This window comes from Raphanus sativus, chromosome 4 (assembly GCF_000801105.2).
Source record: "Raphanus sativus cultivar WK10039 chromosome 4, ASM80110v3, whole genome shotgun sequence".
Classification (NCBI taxonomy): domain Eukaryota; kingdom Viridiplantae; phylum Streptophyta; class Magnoliopsida; order Brassicales; family Brassicaceae; genus Raphanus; species Raphanus sativus.
In genome coordinates, this window is record NC_079514.1 from 6772109 (window position 1) to 6789831 (window position 17723).

A 17723-nucleotide genomic window follows, 5' to 3' on the forward strand; every position below is an offset into this window, starting at 1 on the left:
AGAAAATTTTGAAATCGGGATATTTTCATCTTATGCAGTTTCGATCTCTAGAGTTGAAGTTTCTCTTGTAATTTCAATTGGTGCGTCAAGTTCACGTTCATCCTTAATTATCATGTTGTGTAAAATTATACATATAGTCATAATGTAATGTAACAATTTTTTTTTCCAAAAACGAATATGTCCTTTCACAATAGCGAAACGCGAATGTTAAATTAAATTATTAAATAGTAAAATATCTTGTTTTCATGTTATTATATCATTTTAAAATATTATCTAAATAATAAATGAGAACATTAAAATTTTAAAGGACCATTTCATAAATAAAATAAGTTCAACTCCAAAATGGAATAATGTGTAAGATTATTTCATAAATAGAGTAACCCTAGCTATTACTCCATTTTGGAGTTGAAAATAGAGTGGGTTGGAGAAGATTTTACTCCAAAATAATGTTTGGAGTAGAAAATGAAGTAGGGTTGGAGATGCCCTTAGAGAATTTTGACTACTACTCATTAAATGCTGAATATATGCGGTCAATATACAGTTTGATTCTTACCTTTTTTACCAAAGGAAGTAGAATCTTTTGGGTCTTTTCATAATATAATTAAACTTTTAATTACAGTGTTAAAAATAGAATTTTAGAAATGATTGAATCAAGATTTGTTTTCTTTGCTTTCCTTGCTCTCTGCATTTTACCTGCAGGTTAGTCTCGTTAGATCTAAATTTAAATGATTTAGAATTTGTTATATTTCAATTTATTTTTTTAACAGAGATTTTTCAAAATTTTATGAGCTCATTTAAAAAATAAATATAAGTACATTTTCGAGAGGTTTTCTTTAATTGTTTTTCAAAATTATAACCGTAAAAGCATTTATAATTTTCTTTTTGTTTAGTCATAAGAAATAGTTATGATTTTATTATCTTATTTTGTATTTAATTAAATTTAAGATACATTCAAATTTATGTTTTTTATTATTTTGACAAATTTTCAAAACAACAAACTAAAAATACAATTTGTTATTTTTATTAAATAATTTTTTTAGATAATTTATATTTTAAAAATGTGAGAATCAAACAACGTTTAATGCTTATGTTTTTCAGCAGAAATTTGAAATCTTTGGTATATAAATAAATAACAAAAATAAATATTTATATTAAATTAAATTATATTAAAATATAATTTAGTGCTTTAAAAATGCATGTGAGAATCTAGTAGCATTAAATGCTTGTCATTTTCAGCAAAATAAGTGAAATATTTAGATATATGTTAAGTTATTAACAAAGAAACATCAAATATTAACCGACACTTCTCATAATCGAATTAAAATTGAATTACAGCGTTAGAAGAGAGTTTTAAGAATGTTTAATCCATAATTAGTTTATTTGCCTTCCTTGCTCTTTCCGTTTTATATGCAGGTTAGTCTTGTTAGATATAAGCTGTGATTTACAGTAAGAATGGACTAATGAAAAGAATAGGAAAACAGAACCAACAAATATTTCAAAGTTGTGGAAAAGACCAACAAACCAATAACTCGTTTAGCCTTTTGTTGTAGAAAAAACAATGAATATAAATTGGGTGTTTTTGACATACAATACAAAATTTGAATTTTGAAGCCTTGTTCTGAAGTACATTATACTCAACTATCAGCTGGAACATTATTTTCTTTCAGATTATTGATATAAACGGTTTTGAGTGCCACAATTTCAACTTTTTAGTTCTTTAATTTAAAATATAATCAAGAAACAAATGGAGTATCTGTTTAGATAGACTTTTGTATTGATATATTAGATATTCACAAAGAAAAATAACATCACACAGAAAAATAAAATTGAATAAAATAGTTTTTTCTGTAATATGCATAGACGTATTTTCAAAAAAAAAATGCATAGACGTAAAATAGATTGGCAAGAAGGTTTTGTCATCATCCTTAAATTTCACATTTATTGTGTAAATTTTTGACGTAGTTACTAACTTGCTAGTTGGATTTATTATTTAATAAAAAGAGAATGAAGAGAATAAAGATTTCTTGTTTACCAACAAAAGGAATTGGAAAATTTTAATTAAAAAAACCTACAAGTTGTGTAGCATTGCAATTTAGAACATCTCTAAAAGACTTTTTATAACTTTAAATATGAAATTTTTTACTTTTCAGAAAATAATTTTAAAATCTCAAATTTAAATTTTGAATAGTGAAACTTCAAATATTGAGTATCACTACTAAAAACTTCAAATTTAAAATATCATAATTTTATTTTCATTTGCTCCTCACAATTACAACTACATTTCACATTTATAATTTTTAAATATTTTTTATTTATTATTTTAATCCTAAAAGATTATATCTCACAAATATTTCAAAGTTGTTTCATAAATTTAAGTTTTACGCGTAAAAATAAAATAAAATTTTAAGATACAATATAAAATATTTTTAAAACTAAATTTAGACAACAACAATGTTACAAAAAAACTTAACAAATGCACTTGCTGATCATATACGAGAGTATTACATAAATAGTTTTTTAGAATAGTATGGTATTTTACTTGTAATTTAATATTTAATTATATATTTCTATGTAAAAGATTTATATTTTAGTGTAACATTTTTATTTATTAATGTTTTGCAATATTTTTTTTATATTTGCTAGTTATTTATAAAGTTCTATGGATTTAAATTAATTATAACAAATATAAAAAAATACAGTATAAATATAAATATTTTTGAATTTTTGATTTTGGAAAAGAACACGTTTAAATTTCAACTATGAAATTATGCAAACTTCAAAATAAAATATCTTTTTGGAAATGTTCTTATAAATTGATGTTTAGTCCATACGATATAAATGAAAACTAAAGGTGATTTCAAATTTTCAGATTTACAACTAATGATGGGATTTTGAGGAATCTATTCCTATGTACGTAATGATTAAACAGTTCTATACCTTTAAGAATAACAATGTTAATGGAATTAAGATTAGTGTTTATGTATATCCTTACTTGAGCTATCATCTACGTGCTACATTACATAATAGGCTTACACTTATGGTCAAATGAATGTTGACTTCTTTTTTTTTTTTGAAAAAAAATGAATGTTGACTTACCACTGGAGAAAATAACTAATCAATTTAATCACATCATGAATAAAGTTTACAGACCTTTTGTTTCGTCTGCTCTCAGCGAATCACAATATACATAGAAGACAGACTGCAAGTTAACTCTTTATTATTTGGGAAAACATGTTAAGAAAGTTAACTCTTTCTACATCCTAAACAAAAGTTTGGCGCAAATCTTTTCCCAAAGATTACCACAACAAAGGTTTATGAATGTGTATCAACTTTGAAGTATTACTGTATCGTTTCGTATCAACAAGAGCGTCTGTAGTCCAACGGTTAGGATAATTGCCTTCCAAGCAATAGACCCGGGTTCGACTCCCGGCAGACGCATTAATTTTAAAATTAAAACTGTTTTTTTAACATTAATGGAGTGGATGGAGTTTAACCATGACGTAATTGGTTCGATGCGAAGAGCAGAATGGTTCTCGTTTATGATTCGACAACATATTATGGTTTAGCTCCAGCCTAGAGACGTCTCTCTCAGTCTCTGTTCTTGAGTTAGGTAGAATATACTTTTTCTTGCTATCAAAAACTCCATAAATTATTTAGACATTTTTCCAAAAAGGTGGTCTTTCGAACTGTACAATTTGGATGCTTAATGTTTACACATGGAAAAAGATAGACCACGAGATCGAGCATATCGGCTCCGATGTTCATAAATATAAATCATACTGAACAAAAAAAAAAAGAATAAACAAGATGACGTTCTGCAAATTCAGCTAATAAAGATGGCTAATCGTCTAATTCTTCATTTTCTAAGAGTTTGATCGGTTGTAGACAGTCTCAAAAAATATTCATAGATAGTTCAATTGAATAGAAGATTTCATGGTCTACAGCAGAGTACGAAACTCGACATGTAAAAGGATCTAAACTCGATTAAATAGCAAATGAACTGAAAGTCATTGTCCATCCTCATTCATCAGTACCACTAAAGACTAAATTATGATCGCCGTTTACCAATGTAAACATGGCCACCACCACTTTGAGATCCTTTTAAGAAAATGAAAAACATTAAACAATAAATGTCGGATATACCCCTAGTTTAGAGGGTAAAAACGCCACAAGACGAATCATCAGGGATTGTTTGGTCTTTTCATTCAACACATTTATCACCCATACCGTATCAGTTTATTTGTGTGTAAAACGACACAAGTCTTACCCTAGTTTATCAACAGTCTCTGTCTTTCTGTGTAAATCTAAGAAGAAAACAAACAAAAGTCAAAGTGAAGCTTTGCTTTGCTTTTTCTCCTCGTGAGCAGTGTTTAATGGCGGGTTACAAAGCGGATGATGATTACGATTACCTCTTCAAGGTGGTTCTGATCGGTGATTCGGGCGTTGGAAAGTCCAATCTGCTCTCTCGTTTCACCAGGAACGAGTTTAGCCTCGAGTCTAAGTCCACGATCGGCGTCGAGTTCGCCACTCGTAGCTTGAATGTTAAGGACAAAGTCATCAAAGCCCAGATTTGGGACACTGCTGGTCAAGAAAGGTTTGTTTGTGTTGTGTCTCTCTTCTCGATATTCTTCGCCTTTAAGATTGTGGGTCTTTTCATTGTAGATCATAGGACCAGCTTATCTTGAAATGCAAGCTGATATAATTAAACCTATCATCTTCGTATGAAATTTTGTTGATTACTTTGACCAAATAAGAGCTTTTATATTATTATTATGGTCATTTTTGTAGGTACCGTGCGATCACTAGTGCATACTACCGAGGAGCCGTTGGGGCGCTTCTTGTCTACGACGTTACACGACACTCCACATTCGAAAACGTGGAGAGATGGCTTAGGGAACTCCGTGACCATACCGACCCAAACATAGTCGTCATGCTTTTGGGAAACAAATCCGATCTTCGTCATCTTATAGCGGTTCAAACCGAGGATGCGAAATCTTTTGCGGAGAATGAATCACTCTACTTCATGGAGACTTCAGCGCTTGAGTCTACTAACGTCGAGAACGCGTTTACGGAAGTACTTACTCAGATTCACCAAGTTGTGAGCAAGAAAGCAATAGAAGCTGGGGATGATTCAAACTCGGGTAATGCTTTTAAAGGAGAGAAGATTGATCTTGATGTCTCTGCTGTGAAGAAAACCGGTTGCTGCTTGAACTAAAGACTCGTTAGTTCCTTGGTTGTTTGTGGGGTTTGGTCAGTGTCCTCTTTTTCTTACCTCTACTTTATTTTTTTGTTTGAAGATGTTTACTTTTCTTTAGGAAACAACTATGTTATATGCTTTTGATGTGCTTTTCTTGAAAATTGCTTGGCTTTGGTCTGACTCTGTATCGATTGAGGGATTTAGTAATTTAACCCGTTGTGGTCTGATTATTTTAACAAATTTGTTATTTTATTATAAATTATAAGAATTATATGTTAAATCATTTATCTTGGACCAAAAAAATACCTTAAAATCATTTATAACCAATAACTCTATGTATTTTAGGAAGAATAAGATTAATGATTGTTGGTTCTATTTTCCGCACAACATTGATCTGCTCTGTCTAGCTATTCTATTTGCATTTTGCTATAGATTTTATGTAAGTTTGTCTATAATAATCAGTATAATTGATAATATACCGAATTTACTTGGACTTGAACCGCATATCTTTTTGTGCAAAAAGTATTGTAGTATTGTCGAATTCTAAATAATGGACTAATAAGGCTTCTACCGATCTGTGCTATGCTTCTCATTTTGTTTTGCTTGAAAATTGGTTAACCGGCCGGTCCCCGTCTATGGTTGGTGACTTCGTTCAGCTTGTTTTCTTCACAATCCGTAAAAATCTCTAAACCAACAATTATTCTGCTAAATTTTCTTGAATTAACAACTAATAATAGAAATCATCGACAACATTTATAATTCATTTTTAGAAAATTCAATTTAATTTTTTTTGGTCATTTGACTTTTCTTGACTTCTAACCTGTAAAAAAATCACAATCGTCAGTAACGCCAAAAAAAAAAAAAACCGTTACAAAAAACATGACGGATCCAACCGTTTCCCGCCAAGTCAACAGCCCGCTGAAACGTAACGAAAGTAACGGCGAATTCAAACGTCTCCTACTTCCTGAGGATCCTAGCCAATCAACGGCTGAACTACCGGAGAATCAGGTACTGACCGTAGAAGAAGACGAAGGAGAAGCCCACTTAGACTCTGTTCCTCCCTTCTCGTGGGCGAAGCTATGGAAATTCACGGGACCCGGTTTCCTCATGAGCATAGCGTTTCTAGACCCTGGAAACATCGAAGGGGATCTACAAGCAGGAGCCGTGGCTGGGTACTCGCTTCTGTGGCTTCTTCTGTGGGCGACGCTGATGGGACTTCTGATGCAGCTTCTCTCGGCTCGGATCGGTGTGGCCACGGGTCGGCACCTGGCGGAGATTTGCAGGAGCGAGTACCCGTCGTGGGCGAGGATTTTGCTTTGGTTCATGGCGGAGGTTGCTTTGATCGGAGCTGATATTCAGGAAGTCATCGGAAGCGCGATCGCTCTTCAGATCTTGACGCGTGGGTTTTTGCCTATTTGGGCCGGTGTTATCTTCACGTCGTTTGATTGGTAAGCAAGTCAGGTTAAAAATTGGTGATATTATGATCTAATGTGTTTTATTTTCTCATGTCGTTTTCTTGGTAAGAAATTTAGGTTAAAATTGATGATATTCTCTATCTTTTGATGTGTGTTATTGTAGCATGTAGTTTGATTGGTGAGCAAGTTAGGTCAAAATTCCTGATTCTCTCTATCTTTCATTGTGTTTTTGTATTATGTCCTTTGTTGTGTAAGCAAGTTAGGTCAAAATTGGTGACATTCTCTCTATCTTTTGATTTGTGTTTTTGTATCATTGCCATTGATTGGTAAGCAAGTTAGGTCGAAATTGATGCTAGTCCCTATTTTATGTGTTCTTGTGAAATAGCTTCTTGATTTAAGTTCATATCAAGATGAATTGAAGAGAATCATATGCTTATGCTGACTCTTGTGAAATAACAGCTTCTTGATTTCGTATTTGGAGAAGTGTGGGATGAGGAAACTAGAAGGTCTTTTCGCGGTTTTGATCGCAACAATGGCTCTTTCGTTTGCTTGGATGTTCAATGAAACTAAGCCGAGCGGACAAGAACTAATAATAGGTACTTCAAAATTTTAAGAATATGGCATTGTCTTTTATTGATACAATTTCTTGATTTTTTTTTCTTTCTTTCTTTTAATGACTTGAAAGGCATTATTGTGCCAAAGCTCGGATCAAAGACAATCAGACAAGCCGTTGGAGTCGTAGGATGCGTAATAACCCCTCACAACGTATTCTTGCATTCCGCTTTAGTGCAGTCAAGGAAGACAAACCCAAAGGACATAAACAGAGTTCAAGAAGCTCTCAACTACTATAACATCGAATCAACCGCCGCGCTTTTCGTCTCTTTCATGATCAATCTCTTTGTAACCGCGGTTTTCGCTAAAGGTTTTTATGGAACCAAGCAAGCTGATAGTATAGGACTAGTTAACGCGGGACACTACCTACAGGAGAAGTATGGCGGAGGGGTTTTCCCGATACTTTACATCTGGGGGATCGGTTTGTTAGCTGCTGGACAGAGTAGTACCATAACGGGGACTTACGCTGGACAGTTTATAATGGAAGGGTTCTTAGATCTTCAGATGGAGCAATGGCTTTCAGCTTTTATAACAAGAAGCTTTGCCATTGTGCCAACTATGGTTGTAGCTCTTATGTTTAATACATCAGAAGGGTCGCTCGATGTTTTAAACGAATGGCTTAACATTCTTCAGTCGATGCAGATTCCTTTCGCTGTTATTCCTCTTTTGACTATGGTTTCTAATGAACATATCATGGGTGTCTTCAAAATAGGACCTTCTCTTGAGGTAAGCTTGTTTTGTTTTGTTTTCTTTTATCTTTCTTTTTTTAGTTGTAATGTGGATTGTAACGAGTCAGTTTTTGGATTGTTGCAGAAGCTAGCGTGGACCGTGGCGGTGTTTGTGATGATGATAAATGGGTATCTTCTTCTTGATTTCTTCATGGCTGCAGCGAACGGTTTTTTTGTTGGGTGTCTAGTTTTGGGTGGAGTGGTTTCGTACGTCGTTTTCATCATTTATCTTGTTTCATATAGAAGCTCACAATCATCTTCTTGGTCGAGCTTAGAAATGTCGTCACAGAGAGTTGTTTCCACGGAGACGTAGAAAACTAGAACTTTTACTGACGCTTGGAATTTTTCAGCCCTGAAGAACACACATTTGAGCAAAGATAGAAACGGTTTGGTCGGTTTTTGAGTTGATGGTTCTGCTGCATTTGTGCTCGATGGCTGGATTTCAGACAGTACAGCAGAGGCAAACTGAGTTGTAAGATTAGGGAAAGATCGAATGGGATAAATTTGTAGATTGATTTATTGAATTTGTAATGTAACATTGCACATATGGAGTAGAATTTATTTAAAAGACGTTGAACAGTAATCAACAAAGAAGCGGTTAACCAGAAGAAGAAAAAAAAACAGAGAAGTGTGTGAGTAGTTGTGTCTGTTAATTTGAATGTTTGACTGATCATTTGCTGTTGATCAAAACAAAAAAAAAAGACTGATCATTTGCTTATGTGTGTTATTTTGTATATTGCTCATAATTTACATTACTATAAAAACATTCCGGACCCGTTCCAAAAATTAGCCAAATCTTTATATGCTAATTATTTTAAAATTATATAATACATTTAAAAATGTTGACGTGATGGAGAAAAGTATGGTGACGCTTAGGAGGCAAGCAATTATCTGCCGATGGTTAGAGACAAGTAACATCATGTTTCACATCAGACACACTAACTTAACAGAAACTTTCCTTCACTTTCCCGCAAAATCTTCTTCATGCCCAACTAAACAATGTCTGTTTTAGCTAGCCGTCAGCTTTCTTAGGGAAAAGAAAAAACTGGTGAACGATAGAAACTTCTCAACTTCCGATTTTTTCACCAATCCACCAAACTTTTTTAATTAAAAAAAAAACTGTTTTTCCCCACTCTCTTAAAAACACACCCATGACTCTCAATCTCTCTTACACAACCAAAAGCTCAGTCCCTAATTAGGGTTTTCCTTTATCTCTCTCTCTCAAGGGAACACAAAGATATGATGGAGTCTAAGTCTCCGGTCTGCAACACTTGCGGCGAGGAGATTGGTGTGAAAGCAAACGGAGAGTTCTTCGTTGCTTGCCATGAGTGTAGTTTCCCGATCTGCAAAGCTTGTCTTGAATATGAATTCAAAGAAGGTCGAAGAATCTGCTTGCGTTGCGGCAATCCTTACGATGGTATTATCCCATTTCTTCAAATGTTTTTTTTTCCTAAATTTTGCTTCTTCTTTTTTGTTTTAACGGTGTTTTATAATTTGTGGTTCTTTATTTGTTTCATCATCAGAGAATGTGCTTGATGATGTTGAGACAAAGATATCTAAACACCAATCCACCATTGCAACACACATCAATAACACTCCTCAGGTGTGTACTATGATTAGTTGCTTTTTATATCTTAATGACATTTCCAAAACGGATTTGGTTATATACTTTTCTTGATTGATTTGTAGGATTCTGGAATTCATGCTAGACATGTAAGTACAGTCTCCACAATAGACAGTGGTAAGAACTAATATCCAAAATTTTTTAAAATTTTGATGAGTTTAAATAGTTTTAAAACTAACCAATGGGATTGTAATTTGTTGTTGAAGAACTTAATGATGAATACGGAAACCCTATATGGAAGAACAGAGTTGATAGCTGGAAAGACAAGAAGAGCAAGAAAAATAAGAAGAAACATGCAAAGGCAACAAAAGCTGAAGACCCTGATGCTCAGGTTCCTCCCCAACAGCACATGGAAGATATATCACTGTAAGCACATTCTCACTCATGGAACAACATAGTCTTTTTGTACATCCACCAGAAAGTTTGAGACACTGATTGGTATGTGCCGTTTCTCAGGAATGAAGAGGCTGCTTCTGCTACAGACGTGCTTTCGGTTGTGATTCCTATCCCGAGGACAAAAATAACTTCGTACAGAATCGTCATCATCATGCGTTTGACCATCTTGGCTCTGTTTTTCCACTACCGTATCACACATCCTGTGGACAGTGCATACGGTCTATGGCTAACATCTGTGATATGTGAGATCTGGTTTGCTTTCTCATGGGTTTTGGATCAGTTTCCTAAATGGTCTCCTATCAACAGAGAAACCTACATCGACCGTTTATCCGCAAGGTAACAATTTTTTCACACTTACTTAACCTACACGGTAGGTCAAAATATGTTTTTTTTTTTGCTAAAACGTTTTAAATATCTTCAATATCTTGTATGATCAAAACATTATGCAGGTTTGAAAGAGAAGGCGAGACATCACAGCTTGCAGCTGTAGATTTCTTTGTCAGTACAGTAGATCCATTGAAGGAGCCTCCTCTGATCACTGCAAACACCGTTCTTTCGATCCTAGCCCTTGATTATCCGGTGGATAAGGTCTCTTGCTATGTATCTGATGATGGTGCTGCCATGCTTTCGTTTGAGTCTTTGGTTGAGACAGCAGATTTTGCTAGGAAATGGGTACCTTTCTGCAAGAAGTACTCCATCGAGCCACGAGCTCCGGAGTTCTACTTTTCGCTTAAAATCGATTACTTGAGGGACAAGGTTCAACCTTCTTTTGTCAAAGAACGTAGAGCCATGAAAGTAAGTAAAACAAAGGGGTTTAAGATCCTAAGTTAAGTTACATAACATTGAAATTGATAACTTAACTGTGATTTCTATATAGAGAGATTATGAAGAGTTCAAGATCAGAATGAATGCTTTAGTGGCCAAGGCTCAAAAGACACCAGAAGAAGGGTGGACAATGCAAGATGGAACCTCTTGGCCTGGAAACAATACTCGTGACCATCCCGGAATGATTCAGGTTTTATATCAAAGACTCTTAACATTATACTTTTTAGATTCTTCTTCTGAATCTTTGATCTTCTCTTGTAGGTTTTTCTTGGATATAGCGGTGCGCGTGACGTTGAAGGAAACGAACTTCCAAGATTGGTATACGTATCTAGAGAGAAGAGACCTGGATACCAGCATCACAAGAAAGCTGGAGCAGAAAACGCATTGGTAAGAAACTTCAACTTATTGGCATAATCCAAGAAAACTTGCCACACAATCCTAATGAGTTTGTTTCTTTGTAGGTGAGGGTTTCTGCGGTTCTAACGAATGCTCCCTTCATTCTCAATCTTGATTGTGATCACTACGTCAACAACAGTAAAGCCGTCCGTGAAGCGATGTGCTTCTTAATGGATCCAGTTGTTGGTCAAGACGTTTGCTATGTTCAGTTCCCACAGAGGTTTGATGGAATCGACAAGAGTGATCGATACGCTAACCGAAACATAGTTTTCTTCGATGTAAAGTTACCTAAAATTTATTGCTCATAAATTCAAGAAAATCTTGATCTTTCCTCTCATATCTCGTGGCTTTGGTTTCAGGTTAATATGAGAGGGCTTGATGGGATTCAAGGTCCGGTCTATGTCGGAACCGGTTGTGTCTTTAGAAGACAAGCGCTTTATGGTTATAGTCCACCTTCTAAACCAAAGATGTTACCGCAATCTTCTTCCTCGTCTTGCTGCTGCTGTCCAAGCAAGAAGAAAGCAACACAAGATCCTTCAGAGATTTACAAAGACGCAAAGCGAGAAGAACTTGATGCTGCCATCTTTAACCTAGGAGACCTAGACAACTACGATGAGTACGAGAGATCCATGCTCATTTCACAGACAAGCTTTGAGAAAACGTTTGGTCTCTCTGCTGTTTTCATCGAGTCTACTCTTATGGAGAACGGTGGTGTTCCTGACTCTGTGAACCCTTCAACGCTCATCAAAGAAGCTATCCACGTCATTAGTTGCGGATACGAAGAGAAAACTGAATGGGGAAAAGAAGTAACTCTTCTCAGCTTTACTATAAATGTTTAAAACTATACAATATATGGTAATATACTGTAATAATCTTTTAACTCTGTTTTTGTAGATTGGATGGATTTATGGATCAATCACGGAAGACATTTTGACGGGTTTCAAGATGCATTGCCGTGGATGGAGGTCGATTTACTGTATGCCATTAAGACCAGCTTTTAAAGGGTCTGCTCCTATCAATCTATCAGATAGGCTTCACCAGGTTCTGCGTTGGGCTCTTGGCTCGGTTGAGATCTTCCTTAGCAGGCATTGTCCTCTCTGGTATGGTTGCAGTGGAGGCCGCCTCAAGTGGCTTCAGAGAATGGCTTATATAAACACCATTGTCTATCCCTTCACGTCCTTGCCCCTTGTGGCTTACTGTACTCTTCCCGCCATTTGTCTTCTCACAGGAAAATTCATCATCCCAACGGTAACTTGTCAAACAAGTAACATCTAGGACATGTGTATATAGTGTATTCTACTGATCTTGGTTTTTTTATTGCAGCTATCAAACCTAGCAAGCATGTTGTTTCTTGGTCTCTTCATATCAATCATCTTAACAAGCGTCCTTGAGCTCAGATGGAGTGGAGTGAGCATTGAAGACTTATGGAGAAACGAGCAGTTTTGGGTGATTGGTGGTGTCTCAGCTCATCTGTTTGCTGTCTTCCAAGGTTTCCTCAAAATGCTCGCTGGTCTCGACACAAACTTCACAGTCACATCGAAAACCGCAGAAGATTTGGAGTTCGGTGAGCTGTACATTGTCAAATGGACAACTCTCTTGATCCCACCTACATCACTTCTCATAATTAACTTGGTTGGAGTCGTTGCTGGATTCTCTGATGCTTTAAACAAAGGCTATGAAGCTTGGGGACCTTTGTTTGGGAAGATATTCTTCGCCTTTTGGGTCGTTCTTCATCTTTATCCTTTCCTTAAAGGTCTTATGGGAAGACAGAACAGAACACCCACCATTGTTATTCTCTGGTCTATCTTGCTTGCTTCTGTGTTTTCTCTTGTTTGGGTTCGTATCAATCCTTTTGTCTCTAAGACTGATACGACTTCCCTTTCGCAGAACTGCCTTTTGATCGATTGCTAAGAGATGATGTTATGTAATCCTTCCAAGGATTTATGATCTGTTCTTTTTGTTGTTGTTTTGTACTTTCCTTTCTTGTGACAGAAGTTTTCTCATATGGTTGCTTGTTCCAAAATTGAGTGTGTTCTTGTTGCACAAGTTAGGTTTTAATGTTTCTGTTACTTCAACATGTTAATCTAATCTTCACATTCTTCTTAGTTTGGTCACAAATCTTCACCTTTTCAATATCTAACATAATATTTTTTTACTATATAATTAGACTTATCAAAATTTTGCAAACATTGACACAAACACATAACATTACAATCAAGACACTGGTAAAAAGATTTTTTGTTGTTCTATTCAGTTGAAACAAAACCCTGAGAGTTTAATTATTTTTTCTTAGTTGGTGGAATATATCCCCAAACAAACAAAACTGAAATTAAAAAGAAAAAACAATACAAATCAGAATCCATGAGCAAAAGCATCAATGTCAGGCTGAGGAAATTCACCAAGTAATGAGTCAATGCTACATCCTTCCTCAAGCAGGTTCTCATTGAATCCAAAGTCATCAATAAACACACATTCAGGCACAATCCTATCTTGTCCACAAAGTACAACTTCCTTATTCTTCTTCTTTTCCTCAACCCCTCTAATATCCTTCTTCTTGTTACTCTCTCTGCGTCTACCTCTTGCAGGAACCGAGGAAGAAGACAAAGCTCCCAAATCCAGGCTCTTTATGTAATCCTGCAACAGAAAAGATCTTGGATACTTAGATCTGCACTTTCTCTTAGAGAATTGTCTTCGCTTTGTCGCGTTCCAATGGTTCTTGATTGAATTCTCTGTTCTTCCAGGAAGTTTTTTGGCAATCTCTGCCCATTTGTTTCCAATCTCTTTATGAAATTCTATTAACACTCTGTCTTCTTCTTCACTCCATATTTCTTTCTACAACAAAATTCACAATCTCTCAAACACTATCTAATCTTTAGTTTCCTTAATCATCACTACATGAAATGTTAGTTCATTACCTTAATGTCAGGTCTCAAATGGTTATACCATCTCTCTCTACATTGCTTCCCAATCCTTCCCGGTAATACTTGTGCTATATGTGACCATTTTCGTAATCCGTATTTCTCCACAAGTTGAATCAGTATCCTATTATCCAAAACAATTACTCTCAACAAATAACCCTCAAAATGGGAAAATATCTAATGTTTGTTAGTAATCTTGCATAGTGACTTTATGTGATTCAAGTAGTGTTTCTATTATTCTAGTAAGACTAATATATTATAATGTATGCAATATTGATCTATTATGTTAATAACGAACCTGTCTTCTTTAGAAGTCCATTGTCCTTTGATTAATGTTGTTTTTTCCTTTCCTTTCCATAATGATGAAGACGAGGATGAAGACAACTTTCTTGTCAGACTTGGTTTGGTCTTGTTGAGACTCATCGCTTTATACGAGTCATTATCTGCTGAAACACATGAAACTTCATATGGCATCACGAAGTTTATAGGCTTGGTGATCCCTCTAGGAGGGTAATCAAAAGGGATCATCCTCATCATCATCATCGTGTTGTTTTGTTCCATGTCCATAGGACCATGTTCATCGACCATGTTTTCTTGGCAAGAGTAATGTTCATCGACCATGTTTTCTTGGCAAGAGTAATGCTCGAAAGGAGAAAAATTGACACAAGAAGGACTAGTTTGGATACCAAGCAAAAGATTTGAAGATATAGACCCATGATGATGATCATGATCAAGATGGTGAAAGTCTTGAAGGAAGCTTGCGGGCTTTGATTGGTCAACGACTTTGAATGGAAAATTTTCTTCTTTCAATTGTTCTTGATCACGTATTAAGATGGTTTGGTTTAGAGGAGAAAATCCACTCTCACCGACGTAATTCTCCATATTTTTTGGAAAGAAGAGAAAGAGAAAAACTAACTAATTAGTAAAAAAACAGTGAAGTATTTTTCTGTGTTGCTTTGTTCTTTCTTGTATTTGTATGGTAGGAGAAGAAAGAAAGAAAGACATTTAATGTGTGTTTTTACTATACGCATTAATTTGTTAGTAAAAATGTAACGTTTGGAGTTTGTTAGTAGCATTAAATTTATTTATTTTAATTGAATATTTAATCTTTTTTTTTTTTCTTAAATCATGTCTTAGAGCATTTCCGATTTGACTTCATATTTTACATCAAAATGAAATAATAAACAAAAATAAAAATTTATTCTATATTTTTATTTTTGTTCATTATTTTATTTTTCAATCGAGATTAATTACATTGATTTCAAAGTTTAGACTTAGTTCTAGTTTGATTTGTAGAGATACTACAAAATTTCATTCAAGTTCAATTTCCCTTATTTAAGTTTAAGCTGTATAATCTTGAAGTAAATTTAAATATATTGGAAATCAAATAAAGAAAATGTGTGATTGAAAAAAAGAAGAACTCTTTTGTTGACGTTACATATTAGGTGTTGTTAAATTTGGGGTAAACATAGTTGAATGTTTGTCAAAAACGCTAGTAGGAATTTAATCTACCTTTTAATGTGTTAACAATTCATCTTAAATATATTTAGTTGAGTTAGTTAATTTCTCACGTAATGTAGTCAACAACAAATGTAATAACCATTTTGATGCTAACGGACTACGGAGTGTTTTGACCATTTAGCTATAAGGTGGGTCTATAGTCTAATTAATGGATTCAAGAATAGAAATATCTTCGTTTAACGTTGTGAAGCAGAAGAATAGAATATGTTCAATGCTAGATGTGTTCCAAAAATATTACATACTCTACGCCAGATTTTCTGCATTTGTAATTTCTTTCTTACATAAGAGGTTCATCATTTATTGTCTGATACAACTTAATTGATGGGATTAAAACTCATGGGCTCATAGACCACGTGGTTGCGTCGAGCGCAAGTTACGCACCGGTATCTTCTGTCTTCACCAAAACGGAAAACAAATGCCTGAACCGGCCGGAAACTAGGTCTGGGCATCCGGGTCTTCGGGTCGGGTTCGGATCGGATCTTGTCGAGTCCGGGTCTTTCGGGTCCTTGGAAATTAGACCCATATAGGTATTTATAATTTTCGGGTCGGTTCCGGGTCGGGTCTTGTCGGGTCCGGGTCGGTTCGGGTCTAGAATTTTAGTACCCGTAAAACATATATAATATTCGGGTATTGTTCGGATCCAGGTCGGTTCGGGTATATAAAACCCCAAAAAACTCGAAATACCCAAACTGAACCCGAAAACCAGAAAAGTACCCAAAAAACCGTAAAAGTACCCGAATATTTACCTAAAATCAGACCTGAAAACTCAAAAAATATCTGAATACCCAAATTATATTTTCTGAAAATCTAAAATTACACTCAAAATTTGAAATTATACCCAAAAATACGAACCTAAAACTTAAAAAAGATTAGAAATACCAAAAATATACCCAATCACCCAAATATACCTAATACTAGATTTTGACCCGCGCTTCGAATGCGCGGGTATTATTTTTCACTTTTATGAAATATATTATTTGTTTGTAATTATTGAATTTATTTATTTTAATAAAAAATTTCTTTATAATAAATTCGACACATAGAGTGTCTCTGGTAAATTATGTATTTCTCTAGTTTTGTTTTATTTGCACTTCAATCAATATATTTATTTGGCTTGTTGTTAAAATAAATGATTATAGACTTTGATCTCTGCACCTCCGCTGATGTATATTTTAAAAAATATGATGATATTTGTTTTTCATGTAATTATTAAGGTTTGACAAAATGAATCTGAGGAACATAACTGATACCAATTCGTAAATATAGTACCAAACCTGAATATAAATTGATTAAATATTCGAATTATTCAAAATTTTGTTAGTTAGAGAACCGAATTGGATCTGAACCGAAGTATTCGTGTATCTGAATTTATCTAAAAATAGATTTATATACTTATATATTAATTATTTTATATTTAACGTATATAAACATCAAGAATGATACTTTTAAATTGGTTTAAAATACTTGAAAATATATATAGATAGTCAAAAACAAATACCTGAAATAGTTAAAGTATACTCAAATCACCAAAAAATACTTAAAATAATTATTGATTTCGTATCCAAAATTTTAAATCAAACCAATTGATATGCTAAGCTTAGGCATTCTGACATATGTTATTTAAATTATAGGTAATATATTACTTTACTTATAGATTTTGAGAAATTTTAAATATATAGTGATTTAAAACTTTAAAAATAATTTAAATAGGTTATCCAAACTCAAACCAAACCCGCAAAGATCCGAATCAAACTCAAACAAAAATTTAGAAACATCCTAATAGGAATGAAATATTTGACCTCGAAAACCAGAAACGCAAACCGATCAGAACCAAACCCGTATGGATGTCTAAAAACCCATCCTTAGTCATTATTATATATCGTATAATTTCATCTTATAATTAATCGTATTTTATATATACCATCATATAAGTAATCATATAATTAAAAGTATTTAATACGTATCATCATATAAATAATTACATATATTATATTTTTAAAACTTTATGAAATACAAAAATCATAATTTGGGTTGGTATTTCAAATTGGGCTTTGTATTGTATTTTTCTTATATATATTGACAACATTCTTT

At 34.1% G+C, this 17723-nt stretch overlaps 4 protein-coding genes and 1 non-coding gene across 5 annotated transcripts; 4 read left to right on the forward strand and 1 right to left on the reverse strand.

Moving 5' to 3' along the window:
* The first annotated feature begins 3366 nt into the window (after positions 1 to 3366).
* TRNAG-UCC (transfer RNA glycine (anticodon UCC)) lies at positions 3367 to 3438 on the forward strand. Its single transcript has one exon. It is a non-coding gene; the product is annotated as a tRNA-Gly (tRNA).
* An 821-nt stretch (positions 3439 to 4259) lies between these two features.
* LOC108851541 (ras-related protein RABA1d) lies at positions 4260 to 5437 on the forward strand. Its single transcript, XM_018624982.2, has 2 exons — positions 4260 to 4594; positions 4789 to 5437. Exons 1-2 carry the CDS (start codon positions 4374 to 4376, stop codon positions 5213 to 5215), a joined length of 648 nt encoding a protein of 215 aa, XP_018480484.1. The 5' UTR covers positions 4260 to 4373; the 3' UTR covers positions 5216 to 5437.
* Positions 5438 to 5574: 137 nt separating this feature from the next.
* Positions 5575 to 8591, forward strand: LOC108854178 (metal transporter Nramp5). Its single transcript, XM_018627687.2, has 4 exons — positions 5575 to 6645; positions 7072 to 7208; positions 7298 to 7950; positions 8038 to 8591. Exons 1-4 carry the CDS (start codon positions 6077 to 6079, stop codon positions 8263 to 8265), a joined length of 1587 nt encoding a protein of 528 aa, XP_018483189.1. The 5' UTR covers positions 5575 to 6076; the 3' UTR covers positions 8266 to 8591.
* A 480-nt stretch (positions 8592 to 9071) lies between these two features.
* On the forward strand, positions 9072 to 13298 carry LOC108854177 (cellulose synthase A catalytic subunit 8 [UDP-forming]). The gene is made up of 12 exons (XM_018627686.2): positions 9072 to 9369; positions 9476 to 9555; positions 9642 to 9693; positions 9783 to 9942; positions 10033 to 10308; positions 10422 to 10767; positions 10850 to 10987; positions 11059 to 11184; positions 11259 to 11471; positions 11553 to 11999; positions 12088 to 12441; positions 12517 to 13298. The coding sequence occupies exons 1-12, from the start codon at positions 9192 to 9194 to the stop codon at positions 13102 to 13104; spliced, it is 2958 nt and encodes a 985-aa protein (XP_018483188.1). The 5' UTR covers positions 9072 to 9191; the 3' UTR covers positions 13105 to 13298.
* Positions 13299 to 13545: 247 nt separating this feature from the next.
* On the reverse strand, positions 13546 to 14993 carry LOC108838074 (transcription factor MYB98-like). The gene is made up of 3 exons (XM_057008517.1): positions 14410 to 14993; positions 14109 to 14235; positions 13546 to 14025 (listed from the first exon to the last, which is right to left on the reverse strand). The coding sequence occupies exons 1-3, from the start codon at positions 14991 to 14993 to the stop codon at positions 13546 to 13548; spliced, it is 1191 nt and encodes a 396-aa protein (XP_056864497.1).
* Between the last annotated feature and the right edge of the window lie 2730 nt (positions 14994 to 17723).

What these genes read in the sequence shown, in the direction of transcription:
- LOC108851541 (XM_018624982.2), top strand. Translation starts at nt 4,374, where the DNA reads ATGGCGGGTTACAAAGCGGATGATGATTACGATTACCTCTTCAAGGTG. An exon ending in GACACTGCTGGTCAAGAAAG is followed by an intron (nt 4,595 to 4,788) that starts GTTTGTTTGTGT and finishes TCATTTTTGTAG; the next exon opens with GTACCGTGCGATCACTAGTG.
- LOC108854178 (XM_018627687.2), top strand. Translation starts at nt 6,077, where the DNA reads ATGACGGATCCAACCGTTTCCCGCCAAGTCAACAGCCCGCTGAAACGT. An exon ending in CGGACAAGAACTAATAATAG is followed by an intron (nt 7,209 to 7,297) that starts GTACTTCAAAAT and finishes ATGACTTGAAAG; the next exon opens with GCATTATTGTGCCAAAGCTC. An exon ending in AAATAGGACCTTCTCTTGAG is followed by an intron (nt 7,951 to 8,037) that starts GTAAGCTTGTTT and finishes GGATTGTTGCAG; the next exon opens with AAGCTAGCGTGGACCGTGGC.
- LOC108854177 (XM_018627686.2), top strand. Translation starts at nt 9,192, where the DNA reads ATGATGGAGTCTAAGTCTCCGGTCTGCAACACTTGCGGCGAGGAGATT. An exon ending in AGTCTCCACAATAGACAGTG is followed by an intron (nt 9,694 to 9,782) that starts GTAAGAACTAAT and finishes TTGTTGTTGAAG; the next exon opens with AACTTAATGATGAATACGGA. An exon ending in AAGAACGTAGAGCCATGAAA is followed by an intron (nt 10,768 to 10,849) that starts GTAAGTAAAACA and finishes ATTTCTATATAG; the next exon opens with AGAGATTATGAAGAGTTCAA.
- LOC108838074 (XM_057008517.1), bottom strand. Translation starts at nt 14,993, where the DNA reads ATGGAGAATTACGTCGGTGAGAGTGGATTTTCTCCTCTAAACCAAACC. An exon ending in TGGACTTCTAAAGAAGACAG is followed by an intron (nt 14,236 to 14,409) that starts GTTCGTTATTAA and finishes TTTGGATAATAG; the next exon opens with GATACTGATTCAACTTGTGG. An exon ending in ATTTGAGACCTGACATTAAG is followed by an intron (nt 14,026 to 14,108) that starts GTAATGAACTAA and finishes ATTTTGTTGTAG; the next exon opens with AAAGAAATATGGAGTGAAGA.